General features: G+C 41.5%; 1 protein-coding gene across 12 annotated transcripts in view; it reads right to left on the bottom strand.

Annotated features, from left to right (window-relative positions):
* LOC105680233 overlaps window positions 1–21,791 on the bottom strand; it is a 241,548-nt gene that overhangs the window by 150,946 nt on the left and 68,811 nt on the right. For 5 of the 12 annotated variants that reach the window (XR_004460887.1, XR_002945835.2, XR_004460881.1 and 2 more), the window contains one exon: window positions 10,549–10,595. Coding sequence is in view for 1 of the 12 variants with exons in the window: in XM_033318526.1 (XP_033174417.1) it covers window positions 9,813–10,006; window positions 10,549–10,595 (241 nt within the window). In the remaining 11 variants the exon portion in view is untranslated. Of the gene's footprint in view, window positions 1–7,925; window positions 10,119–10,548; window positions 10,596–12,145; window positions 13,891–21,791 lie in introns of those variants that run through there. The other 7 variants (XR_004460884.1, XR_004460891.1, XR_004460888.1 and 4 more) reach the window with 6 other exon arrangements.

Here is a 21,791-nt window from a genome sequence, read left to right as displayed (position 1 = left end):
GGGAAGCGTATACAGCGTTGGCAGAAAATTGAAATCGTTCGAGAAATCACATGGCCCGTGTGTCGTTGTGCTCTCAGAGAACTACTCTACGGAACGGTGTGAAATCCTAGCGTGTGTTCTGTGTGTTCTTTGCCGTGGTACCGGCACGAGAACACACCGAGTCGCGCATCGGGACCGTGGCCAAGGGAGCGGACGACGCGAGCGGTCCGAAGCGCGCAGTAACGTAATGGACGTCATTAGCCCGTGTAGATTATAGGGCGGCGTGCAGTAACGATCACTTCTTATAGGGCACACCGTGCCACAGCCACAGAGAACAGGGCCCACCGTGGTCAGAGGCTCGTTCCTAGAGGTCGTACCGCGACCGATATCGCAACCGCTATCACTCAGCTTCCGGTATCGTAACATTCCTCCCGTTTCTTTTCTACCTTTCAAGCCCTTTAAATGCACTGTCAGTATCCGATCTTTGATACTTTTATTTTTGTTTGTCTTCCTCTTATCGCGGAAACTAAACCATAAATGTTTAGTAGAATTGTTATTTAATCCGAGGAAAATTGTAAGAACAAAATTTTATTCCGTGTGAATCTTTGTTAATGGACATTGATATTATCTTTTTGGGTAATATTCAGTATTTTTAGTAACTTCGTAGTCAATTTTTCAGCGGAATGCTGGGTGTAATGTGAAAATGAAATATTAGTCATCGTATAGAGGTGTACTTCATAAACAACAGAATTAAATTTTATTTACAATCTAACACGTAGTGAACTAATTTCAAATTCCTAGTTACGTATACGACTAGTACATTTCGTATGTAGATAGTTGAATAAAAGTATGAGGAGTTGTTGATCATATCCTAAGATTAGGAGTATCAAGAAGACAAAACGTGAATACAAAAGAAGCAAGAACTATCGAAATCCGTTTCTGGGATCCTAACAATATTTAAAAGTCTAGCATAAATTTAATAGGATACCGGAACACATCGTATACTTAATTTATGAAATAAATAGCCTAACAGTTTCGGAATAATAATATTGTGCACTGTTTCGTTTAAAAATTACAAACTTCATTTCCTTTGGTGATTACAACCCTATCCTTGAAGCGAAAATAAATATTAAGGAATGATTCATCCGTCAGCGACAGCAGTAACACGCATGATTTATACAACAGGCATTCCCACAAGTCATTAATTAGCTGTAATTGCAGTCGCAGAAATTTATTACAATTCTTTTGAATATGTGCAATATATCCTGTACAAGGCATGCATCGTGGCGCGTCCTGTATTAAAATCTTTTACAATGGGTCATTGTTCCAAGCATATTAATTAATATTTATTCATCAGTTTGTTTGACTATTTAGCTGCACGACCAAATATACGTGTATATAAATGCCTACTTCAGATATACGTATGAAATTAAAAATTTTAATACGTAGGAATTCATCAGAAAGTTTGCAATACGCCTGTTTAGAAGAATATATATAAAAAGAATATCTTACAATAAGTATTAAAGCTTAATACAATTGCTCTGTGAAATTCTTTCTTCTTCTGCCATTTCTCCAATTTTTCACAAATCTAAAACCTACAATAATTAACCGTAGAAATCTAATTTTCCAACTATGTAAACATAAATAATATAATCTAGTAAATTTTGAAAACATTTCGCGAGCTATTTAAATTTACTACCGTGGCAGCGGTGATTTTACTTCGAAAATAGACAATCATAATTGCAAAGACATTCGTTATGGAAGTGTTCGCGAAGAAAAATCGTGTCCGGGGAGAAAATAACTTGACGTTACTGGATTCTAGGATCCTTACGAAATACACACAAATACGCATTAATCGCCCGGTAACAGCTTGGCGCGGAGCCATCGAAGGGTCTGCCGACTAGCTTCGTAAAAAGCTAAGCGTTCCGGATAATAAACCAGAGATTTACTTTTGACATTTTTAACGAGACGTTGCGATCGATCCGTTAATTAACGTTCAGCGTTATCAACAATGAGCGGCTGCTACATTTTAAAATATACTGTTATTGTCCACTACAATTAATCTCAATGCACAAAATTATTCAAATTATTTTCTGCTCGTTAAAAAAATTACTTTAAAAGAATTTGATTATAAATGAAAATAGAATATTAATATAGAATGTGAAAGTAGTAAGATTATACAATAATTTTAAATTATATCACAGATATTGGCGATTTATGAAGAATAAAAGATTACAAGAGTATCTTTTGTACATAAATGTATCACCATTTTAGCTCGAGATTTTTGACATGTTTGCGACTTCATATAAATTTCCGCGAAATCACATTAACGAATTTACTACCGTTTAACATCGCTCCTCATGGAATATTCATAAATGTAAGAAATGCTCTAATTGTTAATTATAAGGTGAACGCGACACGTGCGGAGCTGTTCGTAATTTAGAAACAAAAACTAAGGTTAACTAGCTGAAACCAAGTTATTAAGCCCTTGCCACACGTTTCCAAACTTCTTTCCAAAGTTCCCAGAAACTTCTCTCGTACTCAAATAAGAAACTTGTTGCAATTTTACATGTCCTAAACATCGACCAACTTCTTTTAAAGCATGGAAGCTGAACTTTGAATTCGATTACAAATCTAAAGCATCAAATCTAAAAGCGATTATACACTTTTCCAATATCATGGAAGAAGAAGCAATTTTCTCAAAATTTCACCACACTTAGGTGACATCGATGGGGGTCTAAAGTATTCAAATGAAGCATGGCTCAGCTTGAAACTCGTCGGTAGCTCGTTTAAAACTGGCGTGAAACGGAGAAGAAAGTGCTTCCTGTAGTTTGAGCCCGGTCGAACGGTTAGCTATTAGACAGACTGGAAGAACTGTTGACGTCCTAAGGTGTAGGTAAAACATGAGCTCTCAGTCTTCTCCTTGTCGATAAGTCGATGCGTGATTAGAGGGTGGCATTGTGCTTTGAGGGCTGCCTTCTGCTCCTTGCTCTCTTCTTCTTCCTATTACTCTGCCGGCAATAATTACAAGCGCGGCTTCGGGAGGAGCTCTTTGAGCTTATCGATTTCCTGGAATTAATAATTGCACGGCAAACCACTCCCGTCCCTAACACTGCGCCCCGTTCACTGTGGGTAATCGGCCTGATCTTTCGTCTTTCAGAGAGGCTCCCCCGTTTATGGCATTAATCTATCGTAGAAAAAGTAGACGGACGATTTCTCTCGAAGAGGAAGGCCTTTAAGGACAGAGAGATGACTGCCGCGTTATTCAGTCGTCTCGAACTAGCTTTTCAGTGGAACATCGTTCTCGAATAATCGAATCGACGACACGGTCGATCGATCGTTCACAATTAAAAGATATGAGATTTCTGCGAAAATAAATTTTTGTTTTTCCTATCGTATAAGGAACTCTGTGTATAGCGCGGCAGAAAGATGGGAGCTGATATATTAAGTTGTACAATACAGTCAATGGTACGTAATTTTAATAGTTATAGGGGAAAGGTAGCATCCGCTACTGGTTCTTGATATTACATAAACAAAGACTTATAAGGTGTTTAGAGATTCAACGTGTTGACTGAAAACTTATTCCATCCCCTTATTGCGTGGTTCCTCGCTTCCTTTCCCGATACGAGCTCCCGCTGAGTTTTCGGATAAATTTTACGGGTCAAAGTTCCGAAGTTCCAAGGAGCTCGGGAAACGCGATAGACAGCTTATAGGATTTTGCCGTGGCAGCCGGCAAAACTTTCTGCTTCGAATATACGGCCTTTTCATTTGTCCTTTCTAAATTTCAACGCTTCAATCGCCGTATTCCGCCAACGTGTAGGCACTTTCTAAAAACACGTGGAAAACTGAAAATCACTTAAAAAGACAAAATCTAAAAAGACAAGGAAGAACGAGAGTGGGAAAGAGAGAGGAAAAAAGAGAAACGCAGGACCGGAGTTCGAGGCAAGAACGTATCGATATCCGTGCAACGATATCGCGTGCACCATCGAAATCGATAAATAACCAAGGTCCCGGCATAAATCGTGGCTTCGCTCCTTATAAATCCGACTCTGGGCACCAGGACAGACAGTTCCACGCGCTACCCGCCGGATTTTACTAATTTTCTGTCGTGCAGGCCTCGCCTGTTCCTCGTCACAAAGGCAGATAAAAGGAGGGATGCGCGAGCTTCGCAACTTTATCCTCCTTTTTCTTCCTTTACTTCCACCTCCTTCTTCTCCTTCTTCAACTTCTTCTTCTTCTTCTTCTGATTCTTCTTCTGTTCTCTTCCCCTTTCTGCTTCTTTCTGTCTCTGTTGTTTTCCTTGGACCCCGCCTTTTTCTCTTTCTTCTTGTCTCCGTTTCTTTCTCCGCGCTTCTACACCTCCTAACTCGTAGAGAGTGGGTGCACCGAGGCAATATATTTCTGGCATCCGTTCCTCCTTCGCCTCGTCCATCCATTCATAATATGCATACGCTTTTGTTGTCGCGTCCCTGTTGGGTCCGTTTTTGTTGGGCCATTAGAGGCCCACGTATCAATTTTTCTTGTAGCCGGGATGCCACCGCCGCGCTGCACCCGAATGAGATTGAAAATCGACGCGCTACATTGCGGCCTGGTGACACGATGTCGATGCGAAAAATTGCGCGTGGGCAGAGATAATAAGGATATGTACAGTGGCTAGGAGAAGTATTTACATTTACATGTTGATTAATTAGGTTCGAGTATATTAGATTTCCTGTGATGTATAACTTGTATAAATGTATAATCTGTTTAAAAAATGTATCATTTGAAAATTAAAGTGTAGATATGCATTTATCTTTCATAGTAACTGTAACCCAGCAATAACTACATTACTGCTTGGGAACCATCATTTGTGGAAGACTTCTAGATTTTGAATTTTTTGTTCTTCTTTCTCTGTTTCTTGTTTTTGTATAGACACCTATGAAATCGTAGCAATTTGTATATGTTGACTCAGCAGTCGTTGGGAATCAACGAGAATTGGAGATACATACGAATTGTTTAAAAGTGTACGGGCATCTGAAAGGTGTTAAGAAAGCAATAAAAGTTGTCTTTGTGGATACCTATACTTCTCAAACGAAGAAGAATCGTGGTCGAGATAAATTGCACCGCTAGACATCGTGATTTAAATCTTGCTAATAGAAGCCGGTATTCTTAGTCAGTCTGGACACGCTTGATCGCGCATAAATTATAATAAATAGGAATATATCAAAACTTGATAAATAATGGACCGACTAGGAATGTTGTGGAAAATAGCAGTCGATTCAGGATCCGAAGTTCTCGAACCACGGAATATCTCTTGCTCGTTTATTTTATTTACTAAGAGAATTAAGAAATCAATGGATTCTTAACAAATATTCTTAAGCAATATAGAGAATTATTATTTGACATTTGGGAATTGTTGGAACGAAGATGTTACAGTTTTTCATGGTTTTCATATTTCTATTATAAATCTTCCTAATAAAGGTAATAAATTTCTTTTTCTATAATGTGCCCTATTAATAAACGATGAAACGAAATATAATAAAATTCAGATATCAGAGAAATCAAATTTCACCTGTACAAGTCTGTTACCAATAATCAAATAACCAAGTTTTACGCGATTAATAAGCCATCGAGTTCCAAATAATTCAAACTTTTTCGTCACACATTTTTCTTGAACCAACCTGTTCCCTCGATAACACAGTCCATTAATTCCTGCGTGCATCTAATGCGATCCAATTTACCCGGAGATCCACCAGCATAATCCGTCCTCTGGTTTTCGAGCGGTCGCCTCTGAATAATGGTTCCGATCGTCGATCTATTTCTCCAAGACCGGACGAATATCGGCCAGGCCATCGAGAGTTAGGAGCCCCGTCGGGAAGCACGGGTGAAATATGTTCGGCAATTTTTCTTACCACGGGAACGAAAGTTGCATCCCGGTCTCGTACCTGTGTAAACCTTTCTATTCGCTACTTTTGCAATTTCCAATCTCTCTCTCTCTCTCTCTCTCTCTCTCTCTCTCTCTCTATTTTTCTCTACCTGGTTCATTCTGGTCAGGTAAAATCGACTCGAAATCCAGAGCAATCCCGAGAAGACACGCTGAGGGCAGACAGGGGAATCGGACAGGTCGATAGTTCGAAAGAGATGATGATAAATCGCGCCTAGGATGGGCTGACGCAATTTTCTAATTGCTGGCCGTAATTAAGGGTTATTCCAAGGACCGTCTTCCGGCTGGGGCTACCAGGAAATTGCCTGGCCGGTCCCACACCTTTTGTCCTCACCACTTTCTCGGCATTCTTGCGTTTAGTAGGTTTCTCGCTTCGACCAAGTCAACCAATTTGCTTGTTGGACCTGGTGCTATTAGAAAGTGGTTCAGTTTTATGGAAAAGGGCAGTTGTCATCCGGGTGACTCTTCTATTGTGTTAATAGTAGACAATCAACCTTGTACATTTTCTTTTGAAATTTTGGGAAGAATTGTTTTACATACTTTAAAATATGTAGGCACAAGAGAAAACGGAGAATAATCACGCTAAAAATTAGTTGCAATTATGGGAAATTTCAATACATTTACATAATTTCTAAACTAACAATTTAATCCTTCGACAGTGTAGCGTAAGATAAATTTCACATCTTAAACGTCATAAGGAATTGAGAATATGTATTTCTTATATCTAAAATGCCAAACATGCAAGAAATGTCGAGGATAAAGAAATATATCTACTTCCTCTGAATGTTCCATTGAAAATACCCAAAAGAACCGAATAATATCACTACTGAAAATCAATTTCCCCTACACATCTAGACATATACAAAACCAACTCTCTAGTAGTTTCAGGAATCCCAACACCTGTCCCACACGCGTCATTCAATCTCAAACAATGCTTCATACAGATTATCAACCGATCCTGCGAAGCGACGCTACCAGAGAAGATAAAATAGTACAGCAATAGAAAGAACCGAGGAGTCAAAATCATCGAAGAAGCAAGGAAACATGGCCGAAATCTTGGTTGTATCTGAACGTTCGATCTTCCGAGCGGAGAACGTGATTGCGATGCCTTATGACTTTCTTTCCCTTTTTTCCCCGGTTTGTCCCCGGGGCCCAGGCCGAAACCTGTACCGATATCCGGAGCCGCGTTCCACCGGAGACGACTTATAGCGGCCGTAGAAAGGTAATGGATCCCAATAAAGCATCGATACGTGTCGGTGTATATCAGGAGTCCGTGGGACGCGTCGCGTAAGGACTCAATACAAGCGTGAACAGGGGGCGCGGCGCGTCCAGGACGATGGGCCATCTCGTAAAATAAATCGGTGACATCTTGGAAGGCTGGTTGGGCGATTTGTGTGACGGACAAGCGACCGGGCTATACGGCCACCGCGAGACCGTATGAAGACGTCACTGACTCCGGTTCGAGCCTCGTATCGGCAGAATCATTTGTCAGGAGTTTCACGTCGCGCGGCTGGAGGTCTGTCTACTTCTGATCGACCCGCTGATTGACTTATTGTGCAGATCGCGGATAGTCGCCTGTCGACGTGACAGTGATGGCTTGATGGCCCCGCGCGCCACTGTACTGCACGCTCATGCTAAATTGTTTTTCCAATGTAATCAAGATTCGTCTCCTTCTTCCCTTCACGTTTCTTTCTGTTTGGTCAACTTCCTGGAGGAAATCGAAGGTTACGTCGCATCGTCTTCATATCTCTTGTAAGACATCGGTGTCGGGAATAGAAGATTATGTAAATAGCTAGTGGATGTTTGCAATTGAATAAAGGATAATCGAATAATCCTGAAGACGAGTGAAGCTTCATAGCGTAATCATCGTTGTAACTTCGTATTTGTCATTTTAATTTATGTAATTAAAGGAAGAGGAAAGAAGACTTCAGTCTATGTTTTATTGGGAAAATTTGCACATTTGCGGTTTTGACATAGCGTGGGCTATATGTTTCATGTTATTTTTCTTTTGAAGAATTACCGGTATTCGCTGTAGATTTTGTAGAAAGCGAATTTTTCCTCGCTTGTCGGAAAAGAGATTTCGACGAACGTATCGTTAGTTGTAGAACAGTATGTTACTGATATAACTAACGTTAAATTCCTAAATTTCTTCCACTTCCTGACATTTCGAAAGTTACATATAGCTTGTATAATCATTGAGAGTTTATCCGAGAAACAGTTCAGAGCTACAAGTTGCAGTTAGATATGATTTGAATGGTGTTCGTTGAATGTCAACGATTATGATATACGATGGGACAATAAAAATCTTTGCAGTAATTATGTAATGGCAACGAAACTTCATTAATCTCGAGCGATGCAAAACAATCTATAAGTTGAACCTGACGACATTTCGATGAGCGTAAAGTTGCGCTGATGCTAAATCACAGCCAGAGTAATTGCGCAATCAACAGGAGCCCTGGTACAACTATCAACGTATTAATTTATCATTATTTCATAGGCTATAGAAAAACATTTGTCATGGCGTACGTTATTCCTTATATCTTTGACTAATGATTAATTAAAAAGACATTAATCCGTGCGTCTTCATTTACATCCAATACACATCATATGTGTACTAAAGCGCCGATATACTGGAATATTCACATTTTTATCGTACGCAATTCTTATTTTAAACATTAAATTCGATTTTTCTATTGCTAAGTTATTGCACGAATATCACAAAGTTTTCAACTTCCGAATCTTCTTTTCCTAAAGAATGCAAGAATTTGGAAACAGAAGATTAAGAAGTTTGAGTCAGTATTGAAAGATTGTCCGTAATAGAATCGATTAGTCCTTTTCTAGGTCGACAGAAAAGTTACTTCGATCGGTTATTTATTGATAGTGAAGATCTGAAACTTCTAAATTTCCAGCCAAATACCTCATTTTAATATTGGTAGATAAGTTTCTCAAATCTGTTTTACACGCATCCCTAGACGTAGCTCATAAGCTCCTGAAACAAGGAGAAATAAAGGCTGAGTAGAAAAATGAAAGGAATAAACTACAATAATAAGAACACCTCTGAGAATCGATTAATATCGCAAAATCCAATAAATAGAAACTTATAATCCCCATTTATCTACCGCTATTAATTTCTCGAGATCTACCTGTTTCAGAGCTGTGAGGCTTACGTAAAAGCATACGTAATTCGAAGATCTTCGATCGGCAGAATCGTGGTCGAACGATAGTTGAAACGGCGCGAAAGGAGCAGCTAAGCCATAATTCAAGAAAAAGGGAGGCGAGCGGGGCACAGTGGAGTGCGTCACCCATTGTCCAAAGGCGGGTGTGGTTTGTCGTTGTTGGAGCAACGCGTAGGATGATCTACCTGGGCCATACCTTGCCCACAGCCAGACTTTGCTCGTCTCTCTAATGCTAATATCGTCTCCGAAATTGTACGAAGGCGAGACATGTCTGGTCGGCGAATTTTGCGACCATAAATCCATTAGCCACGCTCGTGAAAAAGGCTCACTGACAATGGGAATGGTGGCTTGACAAACACTTACAGTTTCTTATACTTCTTTTACCCTGAAAACTTTCTAATGAACTTAGTATTGACTCGTTTCATCGAATCGTTTCCCGATCGATCCTGAATCCAGCTCTATTACACGCTCATAGATCAGTTTACTTGATAAGAAACATAGACACAGGCACGTACAAGGGCCAACTGCTTATTATTACGAGAGAACGTCTAATAAAAATTACTTCCTCGCCAGATCTAGATCAGATAATTGGCCAGATTATCGCTGGTTTTATTTACCAGGGCTGTTTCAAGCGTACAAGTTGGTTCCACGAAAAAGAAGAGCCTAGTAGGCCTTTCGAGTAGCTCTCACAAAGGCTCTCGCGACTGTCATCATCTTTATTAAGTACGCAGTACCTTTCAGCCGGAGAGCTGGATTTCCAAGTCTCTTCATCAGTCGTTCCGCTTAATCGGGCCCCGAAATCTTCCGTCCAACGAGAATTACCCAAATCATCGTTCCCCGAAAGCGGCCACCAAAAACGTGCCCATAAACTTCTCTCGAGTCCTCCGGAACAGAAACGACGTTTTCTGCATTTATGGGAGACGTGCTCCTGTCGTTGAATGACACTGCTATCAGCCAGCCAAAATCGCCCGTATCAATCTCTTCAACGGACAATTGAAATTGACACCGAGTCAAGGGGAGGAAGGTCTCACACCCGCATCCTAAATTGTATCAGCGAATCAGTCGCGGTCCTCGGTCTATTCGGGCCGATTTCCACGATTAACGCGGTGTGCACATCCAACACCGTCATCCAATAAATTCTCAAATATTAATCACGACCTTTTTTCCTACCTACCACCCTCGCTGGGGTTGCTTTGTGTTATTTGAAAATTTATGGCCGTTTAGACAAAAAAGAAAAAAAAGAAAAGGAAATATATTAGGATGATTTTATTGGAGCTTTTAGAGTTCGATACCTGCGTTTCTTATGATGAGCATTGTGGCAAGAATGGAAGGCTATATGGAGCGATTGATACGCTAAATAAAGCGTTTTTAAACATGGAAAATGATTTGTTTTCTACTTTTGAGTTTCAGGACGGTGGTTAAATTGAAATAAATCTTTTTAACGTAGAAATATAAATACAGGTTACTTACTCGTACTGCGCATTCACTGGTCAGAATCCAGGTGTTCATCAAAGGTGCTGTAACAAATAAACGTAAGAATACACGATTAGTCAGTTTCATACAATGCTAAGTTCGTGTTTCATCAATTGTCGTAATGTTATTCAAATGAAGTTTAAGTATCTTTAAGTCAAGTGCATCGCATTTTGACACGCAATAAAAAATAAAAGATAGAAACCCATGAAACGCCCCGACCTCTGAAGCAACTTTGTCCAAATAGTTTCTATTTTTCAGCTGAACGAAACAATGTTTTCCCTTTGCGCCAAAAATGCTTTGCTAGCAACATATTAAAAAGAAAGAGGAAAGGAAAAAGAAAGAAAAATAGATCTCATACAACGTTGCATCGTTCTTCTTCTTGGGGGCAGCACGGAGGTGTAAAACGCGGAGTTTTCTCGGCGACGTAAATGCCGTAAGCGCGATAAATTTCCCGTCGGGAAGGGAATTCCAAAAGTTTCCGATTCAAAAGACGCCGCGTGGAGAAGCGGGGATGCGAAGGCGCAGCCATGAATTATGCATGAAAGCTTCGATTCGCGGATTAAGCGAGCGCAACCCGTGGTTCTAGTGTCTATTCTTCGTCCTGAAAGCCGAAGCTAGCCAACCGGAGCTGTCCGTGGCGAATGTTGAAAGATTCGGACCGTAGAGAATGGATAAAATCGTCAAAGGGACCAGAATCTATGAAAGCATCGCCAAAACGATCCAGTTTCCTTTGAATAACTCCATCCCTGCACAACTGCTCTTACTACATCAAACAGTATCACGATCGAAATTACATTCGTCACGTTTCTGTCTTATCAGATACGTATCGAGTTGCTAAAAAATTGACTTTCCTAGTTTCAGTATTCTACTAACAAAACGACGATGTATTTCTTCGGAACTAATTAACCCTACGTGTAACTTAATATAAAAAATAATAAGGTAATAAATATTTTACAGCGATTTCTAATATTCCCGATCGTTAAATCTTGCCAGCGTACTTCCACGAAACCATTTAGTTTCTCCTCCGCGTATCGATAACGATCGGAGGGCATTATCCTCAGAGAATAATTTATCATACGAAGAAACACCAACCATACTATTTCAAGCGGAGCCGCCGAAAAAATGTGGAACTAGCGAAGATCGATCAAAAATTTCTATCACGAATGAAGGCGAACCGGTACCGGGGACCGTTTCGGCGGCTCAACCACATCAAAAACCGATCGCGCGGGTCTCCAAGACGCATCATAATTATCATGGAGCCCCGTTTGCGCGGGTGGAATACGAAGCAGCCGGGGCAGCCAGCAAGTCTCTTCTCTCTCGCGGTATCAGGCATTTCTATTTACGGCCATGGGCTCCCGGGGCCGACGAGTTATGATATTGTTTCGGCTGCTTCTCGGAATCTACGCGATCGGTGACTCGGATAAACCCAGAAAGGGAGAGAAAAAGAGAGAGGGAGCGAAATCTGCCTGCCTCCGCAACCCTATCTCGGTGCTTTCTGTACCTTCCGACCGGTTGGACCGCGGACAGAGGGAAGCGGGGTCAGACGGAGGTATACACTTTTATTTCTTCATCAGGCAACGCTCAACTTGCCTACCTTTTATGATCGTCTGACTGCTTCATCAGTTCACCAACTTTCCGAACGCTGTATGCCCAGTCAGGTTCCTGATTTCATGGTGTTCCTTCCTCTCTCCCTCTCGCTCTTTTTTTCCCAACCGTTCTATCTTCCTCGCTTCCACCTTTTTCTTTCGTCTCTGTTTTCTCTGGTTCATTGCTTGTTGCCGCGGAACGGATTTTTCTTTGTGCTCCACTGGAACGTTTGGATCGCGGATTTCACGGCAATTTGGAAATTGTTACGCGACAAGCTCGACCGCCCTTGCAACGGGCCACGAGCCGGTGAATCGCGGAAATTTTTCGTTCCACGTTCATCGAATGAAAGAATTTGTATCAACTTTGCTGCTCGAGCTACGTATCGCGTTTACGGATCAAGTTTAAGGCCGAAATATCATGCCCATTCCCTTTAGAACTTGTTTGAAATGTTTGTTGTGTTAATAGAATTATGCCATTCGATCACCTGCATCGCTATTTTCACGCTCACAAATATCCTTCCGAAGGGTCTGAAGAAACGTTATATAACAAAGATATGGATCACAAGAAAGAGAATAAAAAGAAGACGACTGCGCTTCTCGTAAAATGACAAAGTTTCTTTGTACACCGATTGGATCTCCCAATATGCTAAACGAAACCAAACTATTACAATTTTTTATGTACGAGATCCAAATGTAATGTGTACACAAGTATATTTGGAGTAACTAAACAATACAAAAATAATAATCAAAACCTCCCTGATATATCTTCCAAATTTTATAGCAGTATTTCGATTAACTTGAAAAAGACCGATCAATCTTTGCTTCCATTTGCTGAAATTACTCCGAGTAATCGTTGTCAAAGGTTCTCAATAATTTTGATATCAAGTTAAGTAGTTAAGCTCAATTGATTAATAATTATGCATAGTAGGTGATTATGGTCGAACGATTAAATTCGGGAAACAAGTTGACCGTGGCCGACTGCGCGAATCGTCGCGATAAATATCTCGGTATTTAAGAGAAGGATATCCAACTGACGAAAACGCACGTGAACCCGTCGAGGCGGCACTGTCCCTAGAAACGAAGTGCAGTAAAACGAAACAGCGATGACGCGCACACGTGTTCGACACGATTACTATTCCGCGGCCGTGCCTGTCCGGTGACTTATGTTAATGTTGTAATTATATCATCCTAATCTACCGAGTCGCCGCGTATACATAGCCTACGTGTCCACATCCTATCAAATACCCATCTTGAAAACTGCTATACGTGCCAGAATGCAAACTCCACAGTTGCGAAGCGAACTCGCGTTTCTCTGAATCTCACGGACACACTTTGCCCGTTTCAGCTTTTCAGTCTCCTTCGTTTCGTTCCGTCTATCCGCTCCTCTCTGTGTTGAAAGAACCGTCGTGTTAGGGCGGATAAGTGGTTGGAAAACCTCTGGACGGAAGTAGGTTATGTGAACGCGAAGGGGTTTGACCTAGAAAAGTTCCACCGTAGTTCGGTGGATCGTCGAAGTTCCGCTTTTGAAGAAGATCGAGCCGTTTCGAATTATTGCGCTTGCTCTTCTGCCAATAAGTTGAGACGGTTCCTCCAGTTAGAAGGAACGTATTAAGATTCTCGGTAATGAGAAGTTTCGTTAAATAACATTCCTTGGAGATCATTGTTGTGGCTATGTGATTGACGAAAAGTTTTCAATTAACCTGATTTTTAAAAGCTCGATTATCAATATCATAATTTTCGATATCGTTTATACGTAAAAAAATGAAATATACTTAAAAACTTTCAGAAATCACATTACAAGATACATTTTTCGTACATTGACATTAACAAAAGCTACAAATATACCTACAGAAACGTTTAAATCATAATTTAACATAAAAGTATCATGTGTAACGTTGAAGTGAACTTTTCATCAATTATTCACAACTTTAAGTGCAACATAACGATACCTAATTAGCCCTGCGATTATGTTTGATCCTATCAACGTTGCCAAAGTTGTCCAACCTTCGTTGCTGGAGAACTTAAGCATAATCAAATTCCAATAATTCACGCTACCCTAACAGTTTTCCTAACCACAAAACGGGCCGTTTTAACCCTGAACAAAAGTTGATGCAGAAAAGGAGCGGTAGTTGAGAGAGCAATGGCGAATATTCGGCGGAGGGAAAGAGAGGCGAAGTTCCCAGAGAGTTATCCTAGGTTAGTTATGGCGGCGACAGTCCCCGCGCGCGGTTACAGAAGTATTTGAATGGCTGTCGGCCCTTGTAAGACGTCAAAAAGTCAAAGGGAAACCACTAAAATCAGTTAGGGATCTCAACTATGCGTGAAAGTAAGAGGGGACAAGAGAGAACAGACTCCAACGACGAGGAAGGGACTAGGAGATCACACGAAAGGATCGGCGGAGTTTATGGAAATTTTTTTTCCCTCAGAAAAGGACCGTTACACGCGTTTCGCCTATTTCCGTGGCACGACCACTTATTGGCTACATTTTGTCCTTAAGACAATAGTTTGTCGTTCTTTACGACCCCGCCGATATCTCAGTTCGAGAATTATTGTCCGGGAATGTGTGTCCTTTAGTCTGTAAATCGTGAAATATGTCCCGACCCATGCGACCTACAGGAAACGAGGAAAACGAGAAGCTGAAATCTCAATGCGCTATCAATACAACGCTGCACTTTTTCGTTACGTGTATCGTACGGAAAAACATCATCTGGATATTCTGATCGTGATATTCGTCATTGTTATTTACGTAATATATGTTGAAACGAAAAACACGGTTTTTAATAATTAACCCTCTATAATTATAAGAAATAAACATTGTTCATTTCGATGATGTGATTTGGATGAAGTATACGTTTACTTTCAAAGCTGATGCAACTAAGAATTATTTTCACGAACTCATAAAATTTCATCGGTGGAAATCAATCTAGATTCACACGTTCTTATCTGAAAAACAGAAGAGGGAGAGAGACAAGATTAGCTAATTCTACACCATAAAGATCAATTAGTAACAATGGTGTTCAATCTGCTCCGCCATTGAAGAGATTAGAAAAGTTGAATGGCACGTGCCGTGCCGCATGTTTCCCTCATCGACAGCGAAACGAACGCTTCAAGTGCATCAGACTTCATTTGATCGCGTTCCAAGAACACGCGCACGATTCTGTGCAGCATGTTACCCCATACACAGCAAGGAAGGGAGAACGAGAGAACGGAAGAAGGAAAAGGACATGGCCGGTAGAGCCGCGGCGTTGCGAAGATGCGGATACATTTTTTACAAAACGTTTCTCATTCCGCGGCGCATTACTAGAGGAACGAGAGAGGGATGATGCGCGAGGAGAAGCTTGGACAAGGAGCAGGCCACGAACGGAAAAGAGGGAGTGGGAGGGAAGGCGAGCCTGAACATTTCGTGAAACAAGGAAAAATGCGACTCCACCGAGGCACGACCGCAGCATTTTTGTCTTTACAAAATTATGTATTCCGCAGGCCTCCGCCATATCTCTCAAAGCATAACAAGTTCCCTCTGTGTCTCTCTTGCCTCCCTCCTACCCACCCGCCCTCCAACTCACCCCCCTCGACCCACGACCACTATTTCTTCCTTCTTCGCTCTTCTCGACTACGACCCACGAGATACCACCGTCCTTCTTTCATCTTCCACAGCTCGTTTGCTCTTTCTACCAGCCCCTCTCCTCTTCCTTTTCCGGCCGTGTGCTCGTGGATCTCCTCGTCCCATCCGCGCACACACCCACAGCGCGGCGTGCCACGTCTTTCCGCAGATCCACGTCCATCGTTTTCCTACGACGTAGAGTCCGTACGAACGCGAGCCACAGCTACCGAAATCGAATATCCTGCGGGAGGAGAAGCTCGACCGTGGGATAGTTCAGCCTGTTCATCGTGAACACCAATCCTACGCTTTGATTTTCTCGCTACCTTCTACCTGGTTAATAATCCCTTCAGCTGCCCTATACTGGATTGAAACGCTTCCATGTCTCTACCGTTGGATTGGAAGGTTCTTAAATTTCCCGAGTCTAAATCGACTCTTGGTTATGTTTGCACTGCTGTTTGTACTGCTGTTAAGTTCGTTAGACTCGAAGGGGTTTCGCTGGGTTTTTAAGTCAATTTGGTGTCGTGTTTCTTTGTCGATAATGGTCCTCATATAGTAGCAATATAGTAGAAGCATTTTATAAATTAGGGTCTTCGTCCTAATCAAGATGCATTAGTTTCGAATCTTCAATATTGTCATGATTATCGACTAGAGTCGAGTACGGCTTTTACAACAAAAATTAATGAAATATTATTTTTGTTATGTTAGTAGAAAAATTCAATAACTTCGAATATTTCGCTGGAAATAATAAACAATCAAAAAAGATTGGCGCTTATATGGAGTGGCTGTAACGTTACTAATCGTCGTAGCATTGCAAGATGCGTTGCAAGTAACTTACACTATGAATCTAGAAAGTTGTATCGAAATCTGCGTGTCACACTTGGTTAATATTCCTGTTACTGATTCATCTAAGTTGCTCAATGGTTCGCACAATACGACTTCAGCGAAGTAAGCCTTTAAGCCTACCGTCATGTCAGAGGAATCCACGATTTCATTGAGAGACGAGCCAGTTAACACGAACCACGGTTGCCACCGTAAAATTTTCGTTTCCAGATCACGGGGGATCTGGTTTACTGGCGGAGCAGCTTGGAATCGGCGCGAACATCGTCGGTTTCCACGATAGCCCATGTTGTAGAGCCTCGTAACGGTATCCAAGACAGTTCGTGAAGATTTCAGGTCTCGATCGGCCGATGTTCGAGGAATTCGACTGTCGGCCGCGCGATCGGCAATGGTAGACGTTTTGTAGGACCGTTAGACGGTTGTTGACGAGCAACTGTTTGGACATTATGCCCCGCTTCTCTGTAATCTGACCGATCTCAGCCGGTGTTCCTTACGGGGGTTGGGGCGGCTGGTCGTGTGGCGATCCATTACACCTTCCACGCGGTATCTTCTCGCAGCATCTAAGACAAAGTCTCTGAAGAAGGCGAACAAGAGAAGGGGGAGAGAAAAGGTATCCGTGTCAAACGAGGAGGGCCACGGAAACTCCCCGCACCCGACGACATTGACGGATTCTCGTCGCGGGCTCGATGCGATCAACGCCATGCCGATCTATCATTCCATTCGAACAGTGCTCGCCAACTCCTATTAGAGTGAATGATCGCGTGGAACGTTTCTTTATGCTATTCGAGGGATTGTCTCGTTACTTAACAGAACATACAGCGCGCGGTTACAACGATGATACGATCTCCAGAGATAATGCAAGGTCTTGCACGAAGGTAAACGAATAGTGGAATGAAACAATTTGGAGAACATTGACGTCGACTAATCGAAAAGTTTGACTTTCATTTGCGATCGTAGATAATCCCAACGAAATTTCAAAATTGTATTTGTTCCTTCAGAATTATTATATCACTGAAATAAGTTTCAAACGTTTTATTCGACGAATGGTAATCTAATAAAGACATTGCTGAGTATCCCAAAATTTCATGCTTTTTGAAGGTTGAGAAAAGCGAAAGAATGAAGATTGAACATAAATCATTCAATTAGCATGTGGTGGATTAAGAACACAAGCTACGCTTTCTGCAATAAATAAGAATTTCATTAAAACTTTTGTGAAAGATAACGCCTGATATATTTTAATGACGCTGAATCGAAAACACACGGAGCCATTTGCGGTGTTAATACTTTCTGAAATCTTATTCCTGGGTCCCTACTGTCAGTCATTCTCGTCAGAAAAGCACGTCGTTAATCGGACCCAAAAACACACCTAACGAAAATCCTGATTCCCGGGGATTTTCAAATTTCATAAACAACGTTCGTTGAAACACGATATTTGCGGCTGTTATCGTCCCGTGGTATCTCCGTCTAACCTCTCGAAATTTCATGAAAAAAGCAATCGCCGCGAGGACCCGTTGTAATTCGCGATTGGCCTCGTCGAGGAACGACTTTATTGGAGCTCCATTAAACGGGAAAAGCAGCGAACATCGTGCACGTATATGACCGTCATAAATCGATCGTTGCGCAAATTGCCTTGGCCCAACATCTGGCATCGTGTTTGCCTATCAGTCGGATCACATTCAACGGCGGTGAAGGACAGAGGAACCGGGAGGAGATCAGAATTCGATAAAACCGCTCCAGACCCCGGTGTAAAGTGCTTTACCGCGCTCCGGAGCAGGAGGTAAATTGCGCGTAGTGCTGCGTTCGGATCTTGTAGGAACGAGTTTCGCATTTTACAGGCGTGTGATCGTTCTACTAAACGACCAATCGAATCGTACTGGATCCCCCGTTTATTCGCTCCTCGAATGGATCCGTTGTCGGGCTATTTACTCTTCGAGCCACGAAAAACGAACGCGCGAGCAACTCTGTTCTCCGTGGTCGTCCCGTCGTGCTTTTCTTACGCGCCAATGCGTCATGGCCATGGCCACGTTAACGTTCGTGTTTTCTGAAGATGTTGCTTGCCTTTGGATAGTTCCTTCAATGGGCTATGAGTAATGCTCCGAAGAACATTTTTCTGGCTGTCCTCCTCTCGATTGCCCGCATCTCTCCCACAGATTCCACGCTTTGCTGGAATTAAGTTCGCCGAATGCGGGAACATCATATTGGATGAAACGTCGGTTTACGTCGATAAAGGGTTGTTGTCAGACAGTTTCAATTATATTGCGTTTAACTTTATAATTTTTTCTGCTATTTTCTTTCATTAACGCGAATGAGTTTTATGCTTATGAGTTTTATATCATCAGACAAATATTTCTTACAAATTAGATACTCGACAAAATGTTTGATTTAGTGTGGCTAATTGATAAGAATGAAACATACAAAAATTCCTAAATCAGCCTACTGTCACAAACGTGGAAAATTGATTTACTTTTATCGAGTTTTCAATTCTTCGCGCTACTATTATTCGTTTCACTTATATAGATTGACAATTATAACTGGAATTTAGAAATACACAATATCATTCATGATATAACTTTTCACTTCGATATCCATAGAAATTTTGTACGAAAATAATATCACAGAAAATATGTTGCATCAACCGTTACCATAAAAGGAAGCGTTATATTTATATGGATATAATTACCGGGCGCAAGAAACTACCTATTTGCCTCTTTATTACTTTCAGACTCCAGTCGACTTGACTTTCTGTAACATCGTAGCGAAAACGATGTTTAATTAACAGTAACATCAGCTCGTAATTACTTATTGCGTATTTTAATGTATTCCCCGCGTAAAAAGATTCCAGCAGGTCTAGCACGGATTTTACGAAACTGTCCTGTGATCCAGGCTAACCGATAGCGTCTAGCTTCTACTAGCCGATCGTTAGATATACGGAAACTTTAACGTGGTTCAGCATCACGGCAGTCAGTTATAAGATAGCGACACTATATGATAGTCGCGATGCTCGTTCGAATTTCAATTTTACACAACGGTGTTAATCCACTCGTTGCTAATTGGAAAATTAGTTTGGGCATACGCGAGCAGATCGGCGAATCTGATGGTGATTCGAGGATTCGAAGAACGTCACGAACCTTTTATCCCTTTCTGTTTTGGCTCGCTTGAACCCTGTGAGAAAACGTTCAATTAGCTACGAATGAGAATCGACAGGACGTCTGAAATGACCGTCATAAAGTCTTCGACGAATTATCGTGTTTTCAGGATCCAGTTGAGTCCTCGAAGCGAGAGGCTATCGATAGAGATTGGTATCGGGGAGTCGATTTAAGGTCATGCCCGGAATTCCTGATGATTCTATTTCAACCTCGTTGCCTTTCCAGCCTGATCCTGGCCCATCTTTATGTCATCAGCTCTCTCGATAACTATACCGGGCCATCCCATCTCCTCGACTAATAAAAGTCTCGATTTTAACAGCATGACGGTTCTACTACGGTTCTGATATGTTGATACGTCAAGAATAATGGCTTTAACAGGGTACACTGGTTTTAGACTATTCGAAAGTTTAGTATTCGGGCTTTCTTGTTCTTCGAGTCGATGATAAGTTCTAAGCTCAAAGGTATTTGAGTTTAATTTATATGTTTCTCGCGGTACGTACAGTTGGTAAATCTCGTCGCATAAGACGCAGCAAAAAAATTATTATGAAATACTGGAAACCATTATGTAACTCAACCTATACTCTCGAAGATCATCTGTGATCCAACAACATTGACAACGTTGGTATTTTAAAGACAACGTTCTGCAAATAGATTTATAATGATCAAAGACACACTCTATAAATTATGTTTTACGATACCAAAAGAACCATAGGCGCTAAAAAATCAAATTAAGCGTCAGAACGAACAAATTAACGCAGATTGGAGGTTTGAGCAGATCAGCGCGCGAATAGGCCACGTGCAGAGGTGGTCGGGGCAGCATAGACAAGCGTCCATTAACAATTATAATAAAAGAGCCGGCGTGCGGACACCAGAGGAGACGAACTCTGCTCGGTCCAGGGATAATTTTAATTTAAACAAATGGTCAAGAGGGCGGCATCTTTGTCCGCGTCTTGTATTATTTATGCCCGACTACTCAGAGTGCACGTGCGCCGCTGTGTCATCGGCGGGACGGGTGCGTTGCCTCGTGTCGTGTCAATGTTTTCCTGAACCCACCAGGTATACGACGTACCTGCCCGACGTATTCTCTCTATCTCTCCTACTTGCTTCTTCGTTGTTCTCCCCCCTCCCCTTGTCATCTCTTCGTCGTTCTCTGCCCCTTTTGCCCTGATTTATGCGATTGCGACTAGAGATGCCTCCTCCGCTCATTAGCAACTGGGTTCTTGACCCCTTCGCTCTTCATGGTTAGACTTTGCACTGTTTACAAGGTAAACAGTGTTCCCAATGTCTTTGAATTTTTTGTTTGAATCAAGAGAGAATTACGTATATGGTCAAGGGAATTTGGAAAAAGTTTGCTAATTATTTCTAGAAGGAATTCTTGGTACATGATTGGCAAACTTGAAATTCAAATTTAACGATAGAATTATATATGTATAATTTTGATTGTGATTACTAGGTCGCAAATTCTTATGCAATTTCATACTTTCGCGAACATAACTAAGGAAAATGTAATACTTTACGTATATCTTTAAAGTTTGAGGTTACCGATGGAAAACTTGTAGTTTGAAAAATGAGAATAAAATGAAATAATCGAAAGAGTTTCGTTAGTGGAACAGTTCTCTATAGTATCAATATAGAGCTACAAAATCAAATTTTACCAAACTTTATAGTTATATTCTCGGTACTTTTTTTGGAAGTGATTCCGACGAATCGGATATAAAGTTAAAATTTGGAAAATAGGTTGCTCAAAGTATATAATCTGTATTGGGTTTGTTGCGCGTCACCGATGACGTGATGAAATTTTCAGATCGCAAAGAGACGCCGATAAGGGGACACGAGGTTCGCAATTTGCGGGGAAATGAAGGAGTTAGGCCGCTCGTTGCAGGCCGAAGCGACCGTTTGACATTCCAGTCGTTGTTATTATCGGCAGACCGGCGGATCTGGAGGGACTCTGATGACTCAGAGCTACCGAGCCGTTCTGCTAATTTTTCAATTTATTCCTCCAATTACGCCGGGTACGCGATACGCCGACAATTGGCCGTTATTAGTTTCGAAACGCGACGTTCAGGCCGG

The sequence above is a fragment of the Bombus impatiens genome, unplaced genomic scaffold (genome assembly GCF_000188095.3).
Source record: "Bombus impatiens unplaced genomic scaffold, BIMP_2.2 scf_0102, whole genome shotgun sequence".
Lineage (NCBI taxonomy): Eukaryota > Metazoa > Arthropoda > Insecta > Hymenoptera > Apidae > Bombus > Bombus impatiens.
The sequence above is the reverse complement of the archived record's forward strand: the minus strand, read 5'-3'. Positions and strand labels throughout refer to the sequence as shown.